Here is an 18770-nt window from a genome sequence, read left to right as displayed (position 1 = left end):
GGGGCTCATTCTTGCTCAAAAGCTTCATGACCCTGTTCTGTCTGTGCTGGCTGTCCCTGCCCTGGAAAGTTTGCTGCAGCAATTCCCTGACAAGGGGCTGCTCATCTGCTTCCTTCTGTGGCAGCAGAATGCAACCCAGGGGCTCTTGCCTGCTGCAGGATAGCACAAAGGGGACAAGGGACTGTCTGTGCCTCAGTTTCCCTCTTGGATGCAATGTTACTCTGTGGCTGGGTGGCTTTTTGTATTCGCAAGCAGAGGGTGTTAATTAAATCTGCAAAGTGCAGGAAGAAATGAGGATGGAGCACAGACAGCTCCACAAGGCTGGGCTGGGCTGCCCTGCAATCACTGTGTGATGCCCTCTGGAAAGCAGCCACAAGTGGGTGCAGTGGGTTATTAGGGCTGAGCCTCTCGAGCTCTGAAACTGAGGTTTGCTTTCTCTTTTGGCTTCTTAATTCCTAATTCTTAGTACCTGATCAGAGGAATAGGCTGAAGGATCAAGCTCCCAAGTGCAGTTTACCCTCTTTTCAGCAGTGGGGGAGCAGTAGAGGAAGAGGGGTTGTCACCTCCTGGTTGTTTTGTTTATCAGAAAATGAAAAGAGAGAATGGATAATTCTAAAGGACTGTTAGATTTGTGAGGACCTAGAGGTGGGATGCAGGGAGAAAGAGATCCAAGAGAAAGAGGTGATAAGCAGTCAGTCCCTGAGAGCTGCCAACTCTTCCCAGAGAGATGTGACAGCAGGCAGGGCGGGAGCAGCTATTGAGGCTCCAGGTGTGTGGGATGCTCCAACAGGCTGATGTGAATGATGAGGGAAATGAGGAGGCAAAGGGAGAAGGTTCCCAATGTCCTGTGGTTCTGGTGTTCCAGAAAAACTGGGGCTGCAAATGGGGCAGAGAGGTCTGCCACCACCTGGAATTCTGGATCTGGCAGCCCGGTGGGGATGGAGGGACTCGTGGGTCATTTTGGAGAGAACCAAGCTTTGTCTTGTTCTTGCTCCTTGCAAACCTTCCTTCCTACATGCCTGTTGTCCTCAGGAAGGAAAGGAGGGTTTAGGGAAGCAGATGTTGAAGTTTATCAAGAGCTCAGCAACATCTCCACTGCTTTGTTCCAATCCCAGCAACCTCCAAACACCCCAATGCCTGCAGACATCCCCTCATCCTCCTGGGAGTGCCGGACACTTGAGCCATGGGGGTTCCTGCAGGGACAAGGACAGAGGTGCAGAGCTCAGGGGGCTCCCCAAGGGCTGCCTTGAGGCAAAGCCCAGACAGAGATGAGGAACAGGACAGTTGAAGGAATTGTGGCTGCATGCAGGGAACAGCCTCTGCCCCAAGGATGGGGAGGTGGCAGTGTAACAGTGCCCAGAGCTTGGGGAGCACCTGGGACTGTGCTGGGAGCTGTGTGTGACTGTGCTGAGCACCTGGGACTGTGCTCATCAGGGCAGTCAGAAAACAGAGGAGGAATGGAAGGGAGCAGAATGCTTCTTTCCATGTTGTAATCCCTGAAGTGGGCTCATGCTGAGGCTCCTTGTGCCTCTGCACTGGCACAGATCTGTTCCCTGCCTCGGGCATCCCCCAGGGAAAGCAGCCTGTGCACAGTCTGGAGGCAGGGGAAGAAATCTCTGCCTCATCACTTACTGTTTGTAGCTCTGCCACCCAGGGGATGTGACCTGACGTGTGCCACTTCCCTGGCACTGTCACCCATCCTGGCATCTGCAGAAACAGCCCTGCTGAGCCCTTGCCAGCATCATCCTGCTGCTGTCCCTGTGTCCTGTCCCAGCTGTCACGAGCACTTTGCCATAACCCTGTTTTACTGTGTCTCCATCCCCAGAGGGGATGAAGTTTCATTTCCTCACTTCCATAGGAGCAGGCAGCAACTCTTCTCCTTCTCCCTCCCAGTTTCAGACACTGTTTCCAGTTTGTTGATTTCTTCCCTAGAGTAATGTCTTGTTTACACTCATTTACCCTCCAGGCCTTTGGCTTCAGCAGTTCCTCTCCTCTGGGGGAAAAGATGGTTTCCTGAGGAAAGTCAAGGCTCAGGGCAGGCGCAGACCCTCTGTGCCCTTGGAGTGTTTGCTCTGCCAGTCCCCTCTGATTGATGCTTTTTGCTGCAGGGAGCAGAGGTAGGGCCAGGTCAGGGCTTTGCTGGCCTTGTACTGTGATCCCTGGCCTGTTCTGGAATTTCTTTGAGCAAAGTCAAGGGGGAGGGAGTGGTGCTGCTCCATCTGCCGTGTGCTCTGGCATCAGGAGGATCACTGGGCCATGCAGGACCCAGGGGCTGTGTCCTGGTGCTGGAGGCCACCAGATCCAGGTAGCTCCTCACATCCTGGCCACAAGCACCAGGCTGGGCAGTGCAGACAGCTGTGCTGGGGCTCAGCCCGTGTGGGGCTGGCAGCAGGGCTCTCCTGGCAGGTCTCTCCATGTTCCTTCTCCAGATTCCTGGGGGAGAACCCTGCTGGGGCTCTTTCAGCTCAGCCTCTGAGCAGGGTGGGATGTGCTGGGACAGGCAGAAGGAGGTAAATCCCGGGATGCCCCCCGGGGGGGGACCGGGTCCACCTGCACCCTGCCACCCTCAGAGGGAATGAAGGGACCGGGGAGTGTCCCTGTGCGCAGGGGCGCCTCCCGGTCCCGCGGGGTGGCAGTGCCACCAGCGGAGCGATGCGCTGCCGACCCCGCATCCCCTCCCCACCTGCGGGGCTGGAGAGCCGGAGCCGCGGAGCCCCCACCCCGCAGGCGGAGCGGGAGCCCCTGGGCTTCTCCGGCTCCGGGCGGGTGTCGGACCGGACCAGCGCGTCCAGCACGTCCAGTGGAGGAGAGGAGCAGCGGGCAGAGCGGGGACACGCAGCCTTGACACGCGTCCGTGGGACTCAGGAACCGTGAGTGGGTCCGTGTGTGTGCGACAGGTCCGTGTGTGTGCGACAGGTCCGTGTGTGTGCGCGGGTCTGGAGCTCCCTGGCACGGGGGTGTCCGCACGGAGGGCAGGAGGGAGCGGACAGACACCGGGCACGGGGAGGGCAGGAGGGAGCGGACAGACACCGGGCACGGAGAGGGCAGGAGGGAGCGGACAGACACCGGGCACGGGGAGGGCAGGAGGGAGCGGACAGACACCGGGCACGGGGAGGGCGCTGAGCCGGACGCGGAGCACGGGGCGATGCTGCGAGCGCGGCAACTTCCTCGCCCCCAAGTGTGCCGGGAGCCGGCTGGAGGCACCTGCTCCACGGGGGAGTGATTCGGGTGACCCAGGGATGGCACATCTGGAAGTGGGAGACCTCGGGAAGCCGCTGGGTCCATTCGGATGTCCCCGAGATGAGCCCGGACAAGCGGGCGCTGCACAGGCTCCCGTGCCGGACGGTGCCGGGGCTGATCGATGCTTTACTCACCACCGAGGCCACGCCGATGACAAATGCCGGCGTTGTGACGGCTGCCGGAGGGGCAGGAGACGTCTGTGCTGCCCTCCCCTGGGACTCTCAGAGTCGATGGAGTTTATTACCTTAACGTTATTTCCTCTCTCTGAAGGGCAGCTTTTTGGCAGTGCTGCTTTGCAGATAAGGACCCAGCCCCTGGCAGGGGCAGGGTCTCGGCACCGCGATTTGTTTGGCCAGCGGTGGGAAGGAAACCCCTGGCACAGCCCCCAGGCTCTCAGCTGACAGAGGACAAGAGGGAGAAGGTGGATAAGGGCAGGCGGCTTCTCCGAGCTGAGCTCCGAGGGGAAAGCAGCGGCAGGATTTCATTTGCCTGCCTCTTAAGGCAGTGAAGTCTCCATCCCCTCCCACGTTCCCTCCCCAGCCCTGACCCCGTCCGGCGCAGGGGTGGTGGGACCTCAGTGTTCATCTGGAGTTTCCCAACGAGCCGTAAGTCCTTGTCATGTTGGAAAATCAATTTTCCCTCTGTCTGTTTTATTGGTTGCCCTGCCAGCCCTTCTACATATCCGGTAGAATTGCTGCCAGGAGAGATTTTGGGGCTGTATCCCACTCTGCTTACCGAGCAGGAAAAGAGGACAGCCCTGCTGACATTCCCCTGATGGGGCAATGGGGCTGAGGTGGACTGGGGAGCTACCAGGGGTGTTTTCAGATGGGAAATGGGGCAGGAAGCACTTGGGTAGCCTGAGGGAGTTTAGGTGGAGGTTTTGTGTGGTTTTGCAAAGGAAAGGTGGTGTCTGGGGCCGGATGGGTGTGGGAGTGCAGAGCCCTAGTGATCAGCAGAATCCCAGCACCCTGACACCAGTGGGGAGAGGGACAATGGGAGCAGAGGGAGCAGAGAAGTTGGGAAAGCATCCCACAAACCTCTCCATCTCTCCACAGCCATGAATCCCTATGTCAACTGCTCCAGTTCTGAGTTCCCCCTGCCCCAGCAAGATTTCCCTGTGGAGCCCATCAGCCCTGATCTCAGTAACAGGACTCACCCAGAGACCTTTTTCGACCCTAAGGATGCCAACCTGACAGAGGAGCAGCTGCGGGATAAGTACCTGGGACCTCGACGGTCCAACTTCTTTGTCCCAGTCTGTGTCATTTACCTGCTGATCTTCTTGGTGGGGGCTGTGGGCAACACTCTCACCTGCATCGTCATCCTGCGGCACCGGTTCATGAGAACACCCACCAACTATTACCTGTTCAGCCTGGCCGTGTCTGACCTGCTGGTGCTGCTGCTGGGGATGCCTCTGGAGCTCTATGACATGTGGAGCAACTACCCCTTCCTGCTGGGGGCCAGCGGCTGCTATTTCAAGACGCTGCTCTTCGAGGCCGTCTGCTTCGCCTCCATCCTCAACGTCACGGCCCTGAGCGTGGAGCGCTACATCGCTGTGGTGCACCCGCTCAAAGCCAAGTACGTGGTGACCAGGAACCACGCCAAGAGGGTCATTGTCACCATCTGGGTCTTGTCAGTCATCTGCTCCATCCCCAATACCAGCCTCCATGGGCTGCAGCCTCTCTATGTGCCAGGACGGGGGCGGGTGCCCGATTCAGAGATCTGCACCCTGGTGAAACCACGCTTGACCTACAATCTCATCATCCAGGTCACCACCATCCTCTTCTTCTTCCTGCCCATGGGGACCATCAGTGTCCTCTACCTTCTTATTGGGTTGCAGCTCAAGAAAGAAAAGATGCTGGAAGCCTTGGGAGCCAAGTCTGGCAGCAGCCGCAATTGCCACAGCTGCCAGGGGCAGAAGAAAGTCAAGAGGAGGCAGGTCACAAAGATGCTGTGTGAGTCGGTGCTGGGCAGGGCAGAGCCAGGGACTACCTCCCAAGGCTGTCTTGGGAGGGTGCTGGGGGAAACTGAGTCATGGGCAGTCCAGAGCACCACTACTGGGTCATCCCAGAGGAAAGCTGTGGGTTTGGTTTGTGGGGTGTTGGGGCAAAGGCAGATCTGGTGATTCTTGTCCAGTAGTAAGGATTGCTTGGGCCGGCTGCCTCCAAACCATACTATATCCCCTCCTCGAGGGAAGTGCAGGGTGAGAAAGAGAAAGGAGGTGGGTTGGGATGGGGGAACTCACTCCCCATCCCTCCACCCAGACCTCAGATGCTGGTGGCAGTGGTGGCATTTCCCAGAAGGGCAGAACTTCTGCCCAGCCCCTACAGCCTCTATGACTCTAATGGGGCAATGACCCAAGGCTGGATTGAAACATCCTCTTTCCCACTCCTCTTCACTCTTGCTCCCCTCTCCACTATGGTTCCCAGAGCCTCTGGCCCCTTCCCAGGAGTGGGAGCTGCCTGCCCTTAGGTAGCTCCTCCACAAGTTCCAGTCCCGTGGTGGCACAGCCATGGCAGATTGCCCAGCCCAGTCCAACAGTACAGCCAGGCTGTTTCTCTGCCACCTCCCAGAGAAATGGTAACTCTGCTTTCCAATGCACCTGGGCTGGGCTGTGGAGAAAGGGGGACCTGCCCTGCACGCCACAGAGATGCATTATGGCATGGGTATGGCAGAGGACTACCTGTACATATACATACCTACACCCTTTCCTTTCCATCAACAGAGCTGATGGGTTACAAAACGAACAAACAAGCAAACAAACAAACAAAACAAAATCAAAACCAGAGCACAAGGAAAGGTCTCAAACAGCTCGTGCTCCTTGGACTTTGCTGATGAAGTTGACAGGTTTTTGGAGGCTGGATGCTAACTAGGGAGTGAGTTCCCCAGCTGTGCTGCATGGCCGTGACAGGGCCACCTGCCTGTCAGTGAGGAGTGGAGAAGTGCAGCACAGAAGTAGCACTGGCAGGAGATGGAGAGAGGAGATCCTGTCCAGATCTACAGCCCTTCTATGACAAGTCCAAAAGCACTGAGGGGACCTTTCCCTTCTCCTCCTTCCTCTCTCTCTTTTGCTATGGCCAAAGCTGAAATGGGGCAGTGCTTGGCCAGGGGCTGGAGATCTCAGTGGGGTTGGCAATCCCCATGCTCCCAGTAACACCAGCTGCTTGTCTCCCCACAGTCGTGCTGGTGGTGGTGTTTGGCATCTGCTGGGCTCCCTTCCACACTGACCGCCTCGTCTGGAGTTTTGTATCCACCTGGACCAGCCACATGCTCCACATGTTCCAGTACGTCCACATCATCTCAGGCGTCTTCTTCTACCTGAGCTCAGGCCGCCAACCCCATCCTGTACAACCTGATGTCCAGCCGTTTCCGGGAGATGTTCAGGGAGGCCCTGTGCCGGCCCGGGCGCCGCCCGCCCTGGGGACACTCGCCCAGCGTCACCCGCACCGCCAGCCGCAGCACCGAGTGCGAGCCCGCGCCCGGCGCGCTGCCCCTCGCCCACGCCGAGGAGTATGAGCTGCAGGACGTGCAGAGGGGCCAGGCCACCAGCCATGTAATGTCCCTCTGCTGAAGAGTGGCAGCACAGGGACTCTGGGACCAGCTTTCCTCACTGCTGGCATCCATCTGACTGTGGCGCTCAGGCTGTGGTGGGGAGCGCGGCGGGAGCGAGGGCGGGTCCCTGCCTCTCTGTGCTGTCCCACTGGCATGGAAAGGCTGGTTGTGTCAGCAGCACTGCTGCAGGGACATGCTGGCAGTGACCTGGCTGTGCCCTGGATGCACAGCAATGCATCCTCAGCACCAGGCCTGGCCAAGGCCAGGGCATCCCTTGTGGTGTGGGACAGCTGACTTCTACGTCAGGGGTATGTCAGCAATCCCTAAAAATATTCCATTCCTCCTGGCCCAGTGGGGTGAACCCACAGGTACTGGAGATGGGGGCGTAGGCATCCCAGGCTGTTGTGGGACACAGGGATGGATGGGTGCCCCCAGAGGTGCTTGCATCTGGGCTGAGATCCAGGGCTGTGTGAGAGGTTTGTATGGGATTGTGGAAAAACCCCATTCATGGGGAAAAACGGTCTGTGGGTGCCTTCTCCCTTGAGACCTCTTCAGGGCTGTCTGGCACCTGTGTAACCCTGATTTTCTGGAACATCTCTTCAGTGGTGCCAGCTGGTGCCTGGCTGCAGGTGCTGCTGCAGCTGCTTGCTCCCAGCCTTTCTATGCCCGGCATTCCCAGCCCTTTGAGGGCAAGGGAAGGAGCACGGCTGCTCCCTCCAGAGCTGGAGTCCAGGGGGGAGAATATGGGACAAAGGCATCTCCAGGCTGTCTGTAGTGCCAAGGCAGAGCTCCATAGCTGTCTGTGTCAAATGAATATGCTCCCCTCTCCCCTCTCTGACCAGCATGTGCTGGGTGCCAATCTCTTCTTCCTCTGCCCGCTGTGGTCACCTGAACTTGTGGGGAATGTGGGGAGCCCTCCTCCATCCCTGCCCTGCATGGGCTGAACCTCACTGAGAATTAAAAAAGCCACTGGCCTGATTTGTGCCCTGATTGTGTCCCTGAGCACCCAGCTCTGCTCCCAGCATGGGACTGAACCCAGGCCATGCTCCTGGGGAGGGTGGTGGATGAACCACGTGCAGGGTGATGGACACCAGGGCTGCTTCACCAGATCTCCCTGGGGCTCTGCTGCTGTGCTGGGTCTGCAGGTCCAGGGACACTGAGGGCATGGCAGGGAGGGCACAAGTGGGATACCTGCACCCTTCCTGGCCTCTCAGCTGAGCTGGGGCTGGGGCCTGTGCAGAGGGACAGCTGCCTCTGGAGCCGTGGCCATCAGTCCTTGCCCAGACACACGGCTTGGAAAATGTCACGAAAATGCCAGGGAGCGTGGGCTGGCTGGTCATGCTCTCCAGGCTGGAAGGACCCATCGATTTCCTGCCTGAGATCAATGCTGCTGCCTTCCCTGTGCACACCAACTCCTGCAGGATGAAATATTGAGGATCTGAAATGGGAGCTGAGGGACCGCCCAAGCAGTTTGAGCTCTTGTTTTGCACTACTAACTCAACCCCAACTCCCTCACAGCCAGCTCTGGAGGCTCCCCTGGCTCAGCATCACATGGCCGTGCCTCTGGTCAGCATGGGCTTGCCTGGGGCTTGCTTGAGCAGAAATACTGGATGAGCAAGCCCCAGGCAGAGCAGTGCCAGCTGCTGCTCTGCTTCTAGCCCCTCCTAAGCACACTGCATGGGACCATAGCCAGGCCAGTGACCGAGAAGAGGCAGGGTCTGGGGCTTGCACACTCCCTCCGGTCCCATCTACCCAGTCCCTAGTTCGGGGCGGTGCAGTTGGCTTCCCCTGCTCCCCATCCCACAGCCAGGACTGCCATGGGCAAAGCCCTTCCTTGGCCCTTGAGGGGTCCTGGTGGGTGCTGCAGGGTGAGGGTGGGCATTGGGCTGCCCACTTTGTGTAACTTTGTGTTTCAGGGTCGTGCTGACTGCTTGCAGCCTGTGTCTGGGGGATGTCAGTGTGACCGAGGGCACTGAGATCTGTCTGTTTCATCCCTGTCTCTCTCCTGTCGGTGATGGTCCTGGCAGGGCACAGCACCCTGGCAGCCATGTGGGGCCCCTTGTGGCTGCTGTGTGGGTGGATGTGACTGATGCCTCCTTGATGGCCATTATTGCCCTGTCTCACTTCACCCAGCTGCTTCCTCAGCCACAAATCTCCAGGGAATGGCTTTTTAATAGGCAGTCAATAGTATTTTATAATGCAGTGACAGACGCCCGTGTGGAGTTTTGGGTCCCTCGTGCTCCACAAGGGCAAACTTGTCCTGCTGTCCCTGAGCAGGCAGGCTGTGCAGGGATACAGCTGTGGCTGCTGCAGCTCCAGTGCCTTGGCCAGTGTCAGTCTGTGTCAGAGTGTGTGTTCCCAGGGCTTTTCTTGCAGCATCCTTGGTTGCAGCACAGCTGGGATGGAGTCCAGAGCAGCCAGAAAGGTGAGGCACTGCCTTTGCCTTTACCCAGCCTTGTGTTCCCAGCTGCCCAGAACCTGGGACTCCCCGTCCTCCTTGGTGACCCCAAATTCTCCTTTCTGAGACACACAAGGGAAATATGCAGCCCAAGCCCTGATATATTGGGTGGTGGTGCTGGGGCTGCCCCACCACGCACTCCACGTGCACAGCTGGGCCAGGATCACCCTGCAAAGCACCCCAAACCTTGTCAGAGATGTAGCTGCAGCATGGCTGGTGGCAATTCCTGGGTGGAGATGTATGGGCAGACTTTGCTCCCCTGGCTGGGTTTTGATGATGTGGAGACTTCCTGGGTACCACATGCCAGCTCCCAAGAGATGCTGGACTCAAAAGCTGCTGGGCAAGTCTGTTAATTAAATCCTGTAATTAATGAATGCATGAAACCTAATAAAGAAGGAACTGATCTCCTCAGGGAGAATGGTTTCATGAAGAGCATTTTACACCTCTCCACCACTGGGAAGGCGGTGGTTGAGGACTCCTTCCTGCCTCAGGCTCAGTGCAGCCCCCAGGAAGGGAATTATGGAACTGTTTGCTCCAAGATTGATGCTCCCCACTGCCCTGAGCCCTCAGGGCCAGCCTGGCCCCTGCCACCTTCCCAGGATAAACGAGAGGGATTATCCCTCCCAGGGAGGTGATTTAGAAGCAAAGGGCCCTGTGGGATGGGGAAGGCAAGGATGGGCAAGCTGTTCCCACTGCTCCCACCCCTGTAACTGGCCAGGGGGAGTGACTGGTGCTTCAGGATGGCTGGGCTGCAGGAGCATTCCAAAACACTGCCTGGGAGTCAATAAATATTTCAGAGCCCAAGGGACCCCAGATGGGTCAGAGTAGAGGTAAATTGAGGGGCCAGGAGATGCAGGGAGTGTGTGGATGCCATTGCTCTGTGTCTTTGCTCAGAGCTGGGAGAAGCATCTCTCTGTCCCTGCAATATGGAGCACGTGGTCAGGTTGGGCTCCATGCCACCATCTCCTCTCCAAACACTTTGTTTCTGAAGAGCTGTTCCCCAAAACTTGTCCATCTGTCCTCCCAGACTTACAGCAGCTTCTGTCCAACCGCCAGCTCCTGCCCCATCACCTGCTCCTGGCTGCAGGAACCCTCCTGCCCCCTGTGCCAGCTCAGCTCCTGGAGCTGTTCCCCCCACGCTGCTGCATGCCCTGAGTGACACAGTGTCTCCAGAGCTCCCAGTGAAAAGATTTATCACCATAGCTTTGGGGATTAAAAAGCAATTCATCTATGAGGCTGCCCCAGCCTTGTAAGGCTTTTTTTTGTGCTGTGATTATTTGCAACAAGCATGGGGTGGGGTTTTTTTCCTTTACAGAGCCAAACTCGAGTTTTACAGCAATTGCCTTGTATATCTGTAGCCATGATAAATGGCTCCAGAGTGTGCCAGCGGATTTTTTGCTGCCCCTTTTCAAGGGAAAGTGGTTTCAAGGGAAGAGTTGTTTTTCCTTTCCTTCACACAGCCATGGGATGGGGAAAACTGCTGCAGTGTGAATTTGGCAAAGCCCTTGTGAGCCTGGGAATGAGCAGTCCCTGTCTAGGGCTGGGCAGGGGGGCAGGTTAGGGCTGCACAGCCACGGGTGCAGCACAGCAGCCTTTCCCTGCAAGATCCCAACCTTTGTTAGAGGAGGAGGGAAGCAGGAAAATGTACATGTCAGGAAACTGTGATGGGTTTGAGCTCAGGGTGCTTTTCAAACCATATTTCATTTGTTCCCCTTATTCCAGGCTAGTGGTGGTGGTGAAAAGCCAACACATAGTGCCTGCAGATGGTGATGGGCAGCACAAAATAGGCAGGAAGACAGACAGCAAGAAATCACAGAATCATGGAATAGTCCAGATTGGAAGGGACCTTTGAATGTTTTCTAGTTCAGCCCCTGGTGTGTATATGTAGAATTTGATTCTGCTCCTCAGGGACACCTCTGAGCTCAGTTTTTAGGCCCATATCAGAGGCAGCCCCTCTTCCTGCCTGGCTCCTCAGTGGATTCTCACAGAAATCCCACAGCTTCCAGGCAGGCACTGCAGGGAGGCTGGGAAGGGCAGGGTGGGGAGCACAGCCCAGCCAAGGGCCTGGTGGAGGAGCTCAGGTGCAGCTCTGGGTGCTCCGGCTGACTCAGCAGTGGTGCACTGGGACTGTCACCTGCACCAGGGACAGTGTCCTCCATGTCACAGCAAACCCAACAGCCCTGCAGGGATGAGGCCACGTGCAGGGAAGTGATGGGGCCCTTGCACCCCACCTCTCTTGGGGCACACGGCGGGGAGAAACATTAGAGCCAGAGGGACAAAGGGCATCTCCAAGAAGTGAAGGACTGTGTGCTGTTCCATGTCTGAAACCCCAGTGTTCTGCTGGCAGGGTGAGGGGAAGGACAGAGGTGCCATGCACAGTGCCCTTCCCCACAGGCCAGCAGGGACAATTAAAGCCACTGGGCACCTTTCACAGGCATCAGCAGGGGCAGGGTTAAAACCCCACCACAATGGGTTAGAAGAGAGAGAGGGGTTAGCCCACATCTTCTCCTGTAGCAACTGTGGTTGCTAAAGATGGCAGAATTTATGTCAGAGAAGCCTGTGTGATGCTTAATTTTGTTCATGGGGACACTTTGGTTAAAAAATGAAAGTGAGGAAAGATAATTAGCACTGCAGTCAGTGGATTAAAGCTGGCTGGATGGCTGAGCTCTGAGGCAAGGGCGTCTGCTAACAGCTGGCTGTGACTGCTGGCAGGACTGGGGGACTGGGCTCAGGGCCCTGAGACTGACCTGGAGGACAACAGTCTGCCAAGGGGTTTCCTACAGCCCCACAGGCTGTGCTCAGGGCCCCCAGCACACACATCCCAGGGGCTGCCCTGCTGCCCTGGCTGGGATGTGGTGGATGAGGGGGCATCAGCCCTCTGGCTCTTATTGGGGTGCAGCAAATTCCAGCATGAAGAGGAAGGCTGGGAAGGCCAGACTGGAAAAAGCTAACTTTCATCTGGTGTTCTATATATTTAGGACCAGTGGAACTGGTCCCTGACCAGTCCCTATTGTCTCTGCCCAGGCTTCTAAGGGCAAGGGTATAGTACCTCAAGGGGAAATGCCTTCTTATGAACCATGTGCTTTTCTATAAGGTCAGCTCCTCTTCAAATATGGTTTTGAGTGTGTTTACTTCTGCTAAGGACTTCTCTGTGTTACAGCCAGGAAGGGAACAACAGCCCTGGTTCCTGCACTGCACCATGCCCAGATGGCATTTCCCTCCCTCCCTCCCTCCCTCCTGGCACCCGGCAGTGCTTGGGCTGAATCTCTCCAAAGTAAGTTTGAATGAGAACAAGTAAAACCCAAGGTATGGACCCAGGCTCAGGGCTAGGCTCCAGCTGTCTCTGCTGCAACGTTATTACAGTGGCAGACTTTAATTACGTGGGTTTATCACTCTTTGTGCTTATCACGGCAGCCAGGGCAAGTTTGTCTTTTCAGTTCAGGACTATTTAATGTGGCACATTGGAGAAAGCTGTCTGAGACGACTGGGAGGCCAAACTCATCTTTCTTGTTATCTTTCCCGGGCGGGTGGAGTGACTGTGTCACATTAATGACCATCTCACTTTGAGGATGCTGAGACTGAGCATGAGACATCCTCTCCTGCCCACCCCCGGAGCCTGCATCAGGCACAGGATGGCTCCAGCTGGCCCTGGGGCTACAAGCTAGGCCAAAAGCTGCATTTCACACAGCAATCAGCCTGGGGCTGCCAGGATGGGAGGACACAGGTTCCCAGAAGGTATTTGGCAGAGACTGATGGACTGGTTCTCCAAGATCGTCTCCATGCCCTGGCAGGGCAGGCAGTGCCTCAGGGGCAAGAGCTGCCAACAGGTGGCAGAAAATGGAGACACAGACATAGATCTGTTTTTCCTCAGTTCCTGTGCCTGGCTTCTTCCAGGACAGATGATAAAAACTCCTTGCTGCCTGAGACCTGCTTGTACCCGCTTGCAAAGAAGCTCAGCAGCACTGTCCTCCTTCATCCCCAGGCAGGGAATGTTCCTTGGAGGGGGAATCCCTGAGGGGCTCCCATGTGTCCTCTTGCATGGCAGCCTCAGCTCACACAGGGCTGTTCCCTCCCCAGACAGACCTGACTGTGGCAGGCACCTGCTTTTCAGTGTCCTGCTTGCAGGGAGAAGCACGAGCCCTGAGCCCATTTCTCCCTTCCTGGCATTTCCAACCACCCCCATCATCCCATCCCATCCCATCCCATCCCATCCCATCCCATCCCATCCCATCCCATCCCATCCCATCCCATCCCATCCCATCCCATCCCATCCCATCCCATCCCCCCTCCTCATCCATCTCTGGCCCAAAGCACCCCTCCCCTGCACACCAACCCCACCAGCACTTGGCTTGTTCAATTCCTTTTAATTTCTCATCCCTTGCTCAGAGCAGCTGGGGCCAATTTGCTGCTGCTGTCACCAGAAAGAAATCAAGTTAATGACAAGAAAGACATGATAATTTAGGAGACCCATCAAGCCTCAGTGCTGTATTAATAAGGAGCAGGAGGATATTGCTGCTGCCTGCTCTGCTCTTATCTCCCACACCTACAGCCCCAAGCCATCCTGGGAGCCAGCCAGCAATGCCAGGCTCAGGATGACTTTTTTGCCCCTCTGGTGTTTTCCAGTGATTTCTGCTCTGGCTAAAGGAAGATCCACATCTCTCTACAGCTCTTCACTTCTCCAAACTTATCCTGGCGTCAGCTCCAAACCTCTCTGTATTTCAACAACCTCCCTGCACAGATGGAAAAGCAAATGGTTGGAGCTGGGTTTGGTTCCTATTTTTCCGTGGCAATCCCGACCAACAGGCGGTGAGTCCATCTGGCAGGACCCTGAAACACAGCAGCAAGTGCTGTGCTCAAGCATCATCTGCAAGATGAGGGCTGGGTGAGCACTCCTTCAGGCCCTTCCCATGGAGGAAGGGAGATAGATAAGATGCATTTCTACTGATTCAGGCAAGGATGGTTGAATTAGATGTACAGCAGCAAAAAGCTAAAAGAAACAAAACACAGTAACTGGTAACAATTGGGCTGAAAAGCACCCATTTGCACCCAGTGGGGTGGGGTGAGTGTGACAGTAGGATTTAAAGGTAATCTCTAGCAAGATTTTTGTCTCTGTGCTGATTGTCTCTGGGCAGACATAGCTGGGAGATATAACAGTCTAACCCTATTCCAAAAGCCAGTGGTTGCAGTAGGAAACCACCTACCCTTGGAGCTGAGATTGGTCTGAAGGGTGAGCATCTCCTATCTTATCTATCTGTATCTGTGAGCATCTCCTCAGCTGTTGGGAGGAATTCTCTGTGTCTTCTTGCTGCTCCTCAGGACCTTCTGCTCTAATTTTCCCTCCTCCAAGAGGCTGCTCTGTGCCCTACAAAACCAGGCTTATCCCACAAGAGAAGGATTTAACTTTTTTCCAGAAAACAAACAGGCATTTTGCTGTGAGCCCCCAGGTAGCTGCTGTACCTCTGACCCCCCTGTTCACTGCCTTCACCCCAGACCCAGTGGTGGCAGGAGCAGGATCCCCTTTCTGCAGGTGAGAGCAGCAGAGGTCAAAAAATGGGTCCTGATTTTGTGCCCCTTTGGTCTGAGGCACTGGGCAAAAGAGAGGTGGTTCAATATGAGTAAGCAAAGTGTGACTATTCCTGCTTGGTGCATTTCTGCACCCTCCAGTCATTTCTGTGCTAAATGCACCTTTCAATACCAAGAGGGTGAAGCTCAGGCTGCACAAACCCTGCAGCCATGACAGTGCAAGTACAGCTTGGTGCTCTTTTAGACTCACCAAGGTTTGCCTTTAGCTGGTTTTCCAGCAAAGCTGGTGTCAGGCAGACCTGGGGATGCACTCGTCTCCTCTTTCTGTGTTAGAAGTAGGAACAGCTCTTGACCTCCTCACACTTGGCCAGTCTGCAGGACCTTTTCAATTGCCCCAGCCTGTTTTTTGGCCAAGGCTTTGGCAGGAGATGGTTGGTGAGACCAAGCTCTGTGTTAACCCCTGCACTGCTGCAGGTGTTCATGAGAGCCCAGGGCAGCCCTGGACAGAAACTGCCTTTGTCCTCTCTCACAGACAGCCTTCACCCACAGTGTGATGGGGCCAAAAAAACCCCATTAAAATAGAGAAATCTGGTACCATTGTGGCTGGAAATGTTTGGACTTTCCCTTAAATTTCCTCTTTTTCTTCTGGACCTTTCTCCCAGTGAGATCTCCTTTTGCAAAAACGGTTTGCTCCCTCCCGGGCTGTGGCTCATCCACTTGGGATCTTTCATCACCTTCAAGGTCGGGAGGATGCTGGCCCAGCAGCAGGAAGCACTTTGTGTGGAGCAGCTCAGTTTCCCTGGGAGTGATGCCCAGAGCAGGGTGAGGATCAGGCTCACGATGAGCCCCAGCAGGTGGCAGGACCAGTTTGGGCACTCCTCAGCCCAAAGGCACAGGGTGATGCCACCTGCACCAATTTCAGCAGGTTTAGGCACAAGGCTGTGAGGCTCCAGCCCAGAGGGTGCAGGGTTTGGCACCCATAGTGGGGATGATTCATTCTGCTCCTGAAAAAGGGAGCAGAGCCCCCAAGCTCTGCCCATCACTGCACAGGCACATCCCAAAGCCTCAGAGCAAATGAGTGTGGAGACAGCAATGTGTTCCCTTGCCCTCACAGCATCCTCAGGAAATGCTTCTTTCCTAATAACCCAACAACAGTCCCTTACTGAGGCTGTTGTACACACATATGTACCAACACAGAGGTATATTTTCAGTCTCAGAGAGGCTTTTCTAGAGGAAATGCAGCAGCTCACCCAGCCAGGGCTGCCTTACCTGGGGAATGGGACACTGGGAGCACCAGTGCTCCTTCTCCCCAGGCTCAGATATATCCAAAGCACCAGAGACACCTTCTTCCTCATCCCTGAGGCTGTAAAAAAAGCACCTTCCCTTCTTTCTTTCCAGACTTATTTTTTTTAAGACTCTGTAAAGAAATATACTTAGAGATGTTCAATTTCAAACCATGAATCAAATGTCTGGGAGAATTGCAACCTCACGAAGATAAATCAAGCCACAAACAGTGCTCAGAGGTTATTTATCCCACTGAGAATGACTGTAAAATCCACTTTTCCAGTCGGCAGTGTACCCAGGGAGCCTGCCCTCCCAGACAAGGCAGGAGGTGCCAACTACTTGTAAATCATATTCCTGGACCTTTCATTGGGCAGATGCTGCATTATTGGACTATGGCACAGGGCAGAGAAAGTAATGAAGGCAAATGGAGCAGAGCCACCAGAAAAACAAATCAAATAAGGATTTGACAGCATGATCTGTACTTGGACTTGCTCAGAGAAAATTGCCAGTGCTTTTGGTTTTCATGCTGGGGGTCAGGAAGGGCTGTGCAGGCTCCCCTTATCCTTGGGCAGGGGGTTGTTGACACGGGTTTGAGAGCTTAGGTGGAAATTTTGTCTCTGGTGGCTTTTTAGGCCATGTCTGCTGTGTCCCTGAAGTGGCTGCAGGTGGGGTGACCCAGCGTGCCATGGCTGGAGGGACAGTACCTCGATCCTGGGGAGGTGGAGAAGAACTCAGCAGAGGGACGGTCTTGAGAAGGGTTGCTGCTCTCCCCGTGATGCTGCAGGTCCTTCCTTCCTTCCTCCATCTTCTATAAATGGCCCTCAAGCATCTCCCCTGTCCACAGCACATGGGATTCCTGGCCTGTGCTGGGCTCTGAGGTCCCTGCAGGTGGGAGGCAGGGCAGCCTCCATCCTTCACTGGTGAGACCTCCCCTGAGGAAGGGCGCCGTAGCCACCAGCACAGCACGTTCTGAGGGCTGACTCTGCCTCTCCCAGCAGGCAAATCAGCCTCTCCAGCTTGGAGCAGTGCTCACTCAGCTCACTTTTATGTGCTTAATGCCAGGCAATGTGTAGACTCTGCCCTGTGCTCCACATCATGTGCATAATAAACAGGCTAAAGCAGACGGCTAATTACTGGGAATGGAGAGCCTGGCAGGAGGTGGGCAGACGTTCTCTGCCTTTGCCATGGCTTGTTATAAAAGGGTTGAACTGCTCAGATTCATCTTCCTGATCCCATGGCTGACAGCATCCTAGAGCTGTGCTGGGGGCAGCACTGATGCTCAGAGCCCACTCCCCTCCCACTGCCATGGCCAGGGGGATTTCCCTGGGGTAGGGGCTGCTCCCTCCTCCATGGTCCTGCTGGCCCTTCCCTGTTTCCCCTGCTGCCTGGGATGAGCTCTTCCTCCTGAGGCTGTCACGGCACTAATTCAGTCCCTGAGGTTTTTCACTGTTGCTCCCATCCCATGTTACTCTGGTGCTCCTCAGGAGCAGCTCGTGCCCCTTCCTAGCCATGATATAAGTGATTATTAATGCATTAGTGTTGGGCTGCTGAACCATAATGTCTTTATAGTCAATAGCATTAAGCATTTAATTACCCAGCGGGATGAATCGATGGGCTGCTTTCTTTGCTCTACAATTAAAACTGAGCAGGAGAGATGCAGTGCAATTCTCAGTGTAATTTTCAGTCTGCTTTAAGCTTCCTCTGCCTTTTTCTACACAGGGAGATGAGCTGATGGCTTGCACAGGATGGGAAGGAGAAAACTTTTCCCCAAGAAACCATGTTCTTGCCTCCCTCCCAGGATGCAGACATCATGATCACAGCTTGCCCAGCTAAATGAGACACCACTGGGTCGTTCAGGACTAGGTTTTAAAGGTCTGAGGCACCAACAGTGGGGAAATTATTGCTCTGAGTCTTATTTTTAACTATGGTCGTAGGAAGTTTCGAAACCATGGTTTTATCTCACATCCTGCAAGTGGGAATTTCTGTGGTGAAAGCTGGTAAGTGAAACAGCCCAGTGTGCTGCTGGGATGAGGCACAAACAGTCTGAGAGTGGTCTGGGCTGGAAAAGCACTTTCAGCTCTTACTTTTGACCTCCTTTTGATGGAGCTTGCTGCAGGGGAGCAGATGGATGATGAAATCTGGATGGGCTCAGTCTCCCCAGCTCCCAAGCTCTGACTTCTCCCAGGCTCACAGGTGGTCTGTACACCTTGACACCTGCCCCGGTCCTTCAGCTCTGCAGGCACAGTCAAGTGCAAAGTAACCCTTTCTAAAAAGCTCAGCCCATGGCTGGACCATGGAACCATGAGAGCCCTTGGGGTGGCTGTACCCTCTCAGCAGCAAGCTGGGACAGGGCCTTTGCAAATTCCATGGATGAGGCTCAGTGGGCAACTTTAGCTGGGAGAGCACAGGACAGAAGCTCTTAGGGGAATGATAGAACATTTTCCACTGAGCCTAAGAAGCCAGCCAGCATTTCCCACTGGCACTGATGCCTGTTTCCTAAAGCAGTTTTGGCTCTTGCTCCCTGGCAGAGGCTGGGACATGCTATACTGGGGACACGTGTGTTTGTGGCTCTGCTCTCCCTGATGTTATTTGGTTCTGTTCTGGTGCTAGAGGTGAGGATAGGGGGCAGCCCCAGGTTCACCATGCCATGCTGCCCACTGCCTTTGCTGAGTGAGGGGGGCATGTGGCATGTGGCTCCCAAGCAGGGATGAGCTCA

General features: G+C 55.4%; 1 protein-coding gene across 1 annotated transcript; it reads left to right on the top strand.

Annotated features, from left to right (window-relative positions):
- The first annotated feature begins 4297 nt into the window (after positions 1–4297).
- On the top strand, positions 4298–6808 carry NMUR1 (neuromedin U receptor 1). The gene is given in 3 exon segments (XM_036389130.1): positions 4298–5192; positions 6416–6564; positions 6566–6808. Coding segments are annotated over 3 exon segments (1287 nt in total).
- The last annotated feature ends 11962 nt before the right edge of the window (positions 6809–18770 follow it).

The sequence above is a fragment of the Molothrus ater genome, chromosome 10 (assembly GCF_012460135.2).
Source record: "Molothrus ater isolate BHLD 08-10-18 breed brown headed cowbird chromosome 10, BPBGC_Mater_1.1, whole genome shotgun sequence".
Classification (NCBI taxonomy): domain Eukaryota; kingdom Metazoa; phylum Chordata; class Aves; order Passeriformes; family Icteridae; genus Molothrus; species Molothrus ater.
The sequence above is the reverse complement of the archived record's forward strand: the minus strand, read 5'-3'. Positions and strand labels throughout refer to the sequence as shown.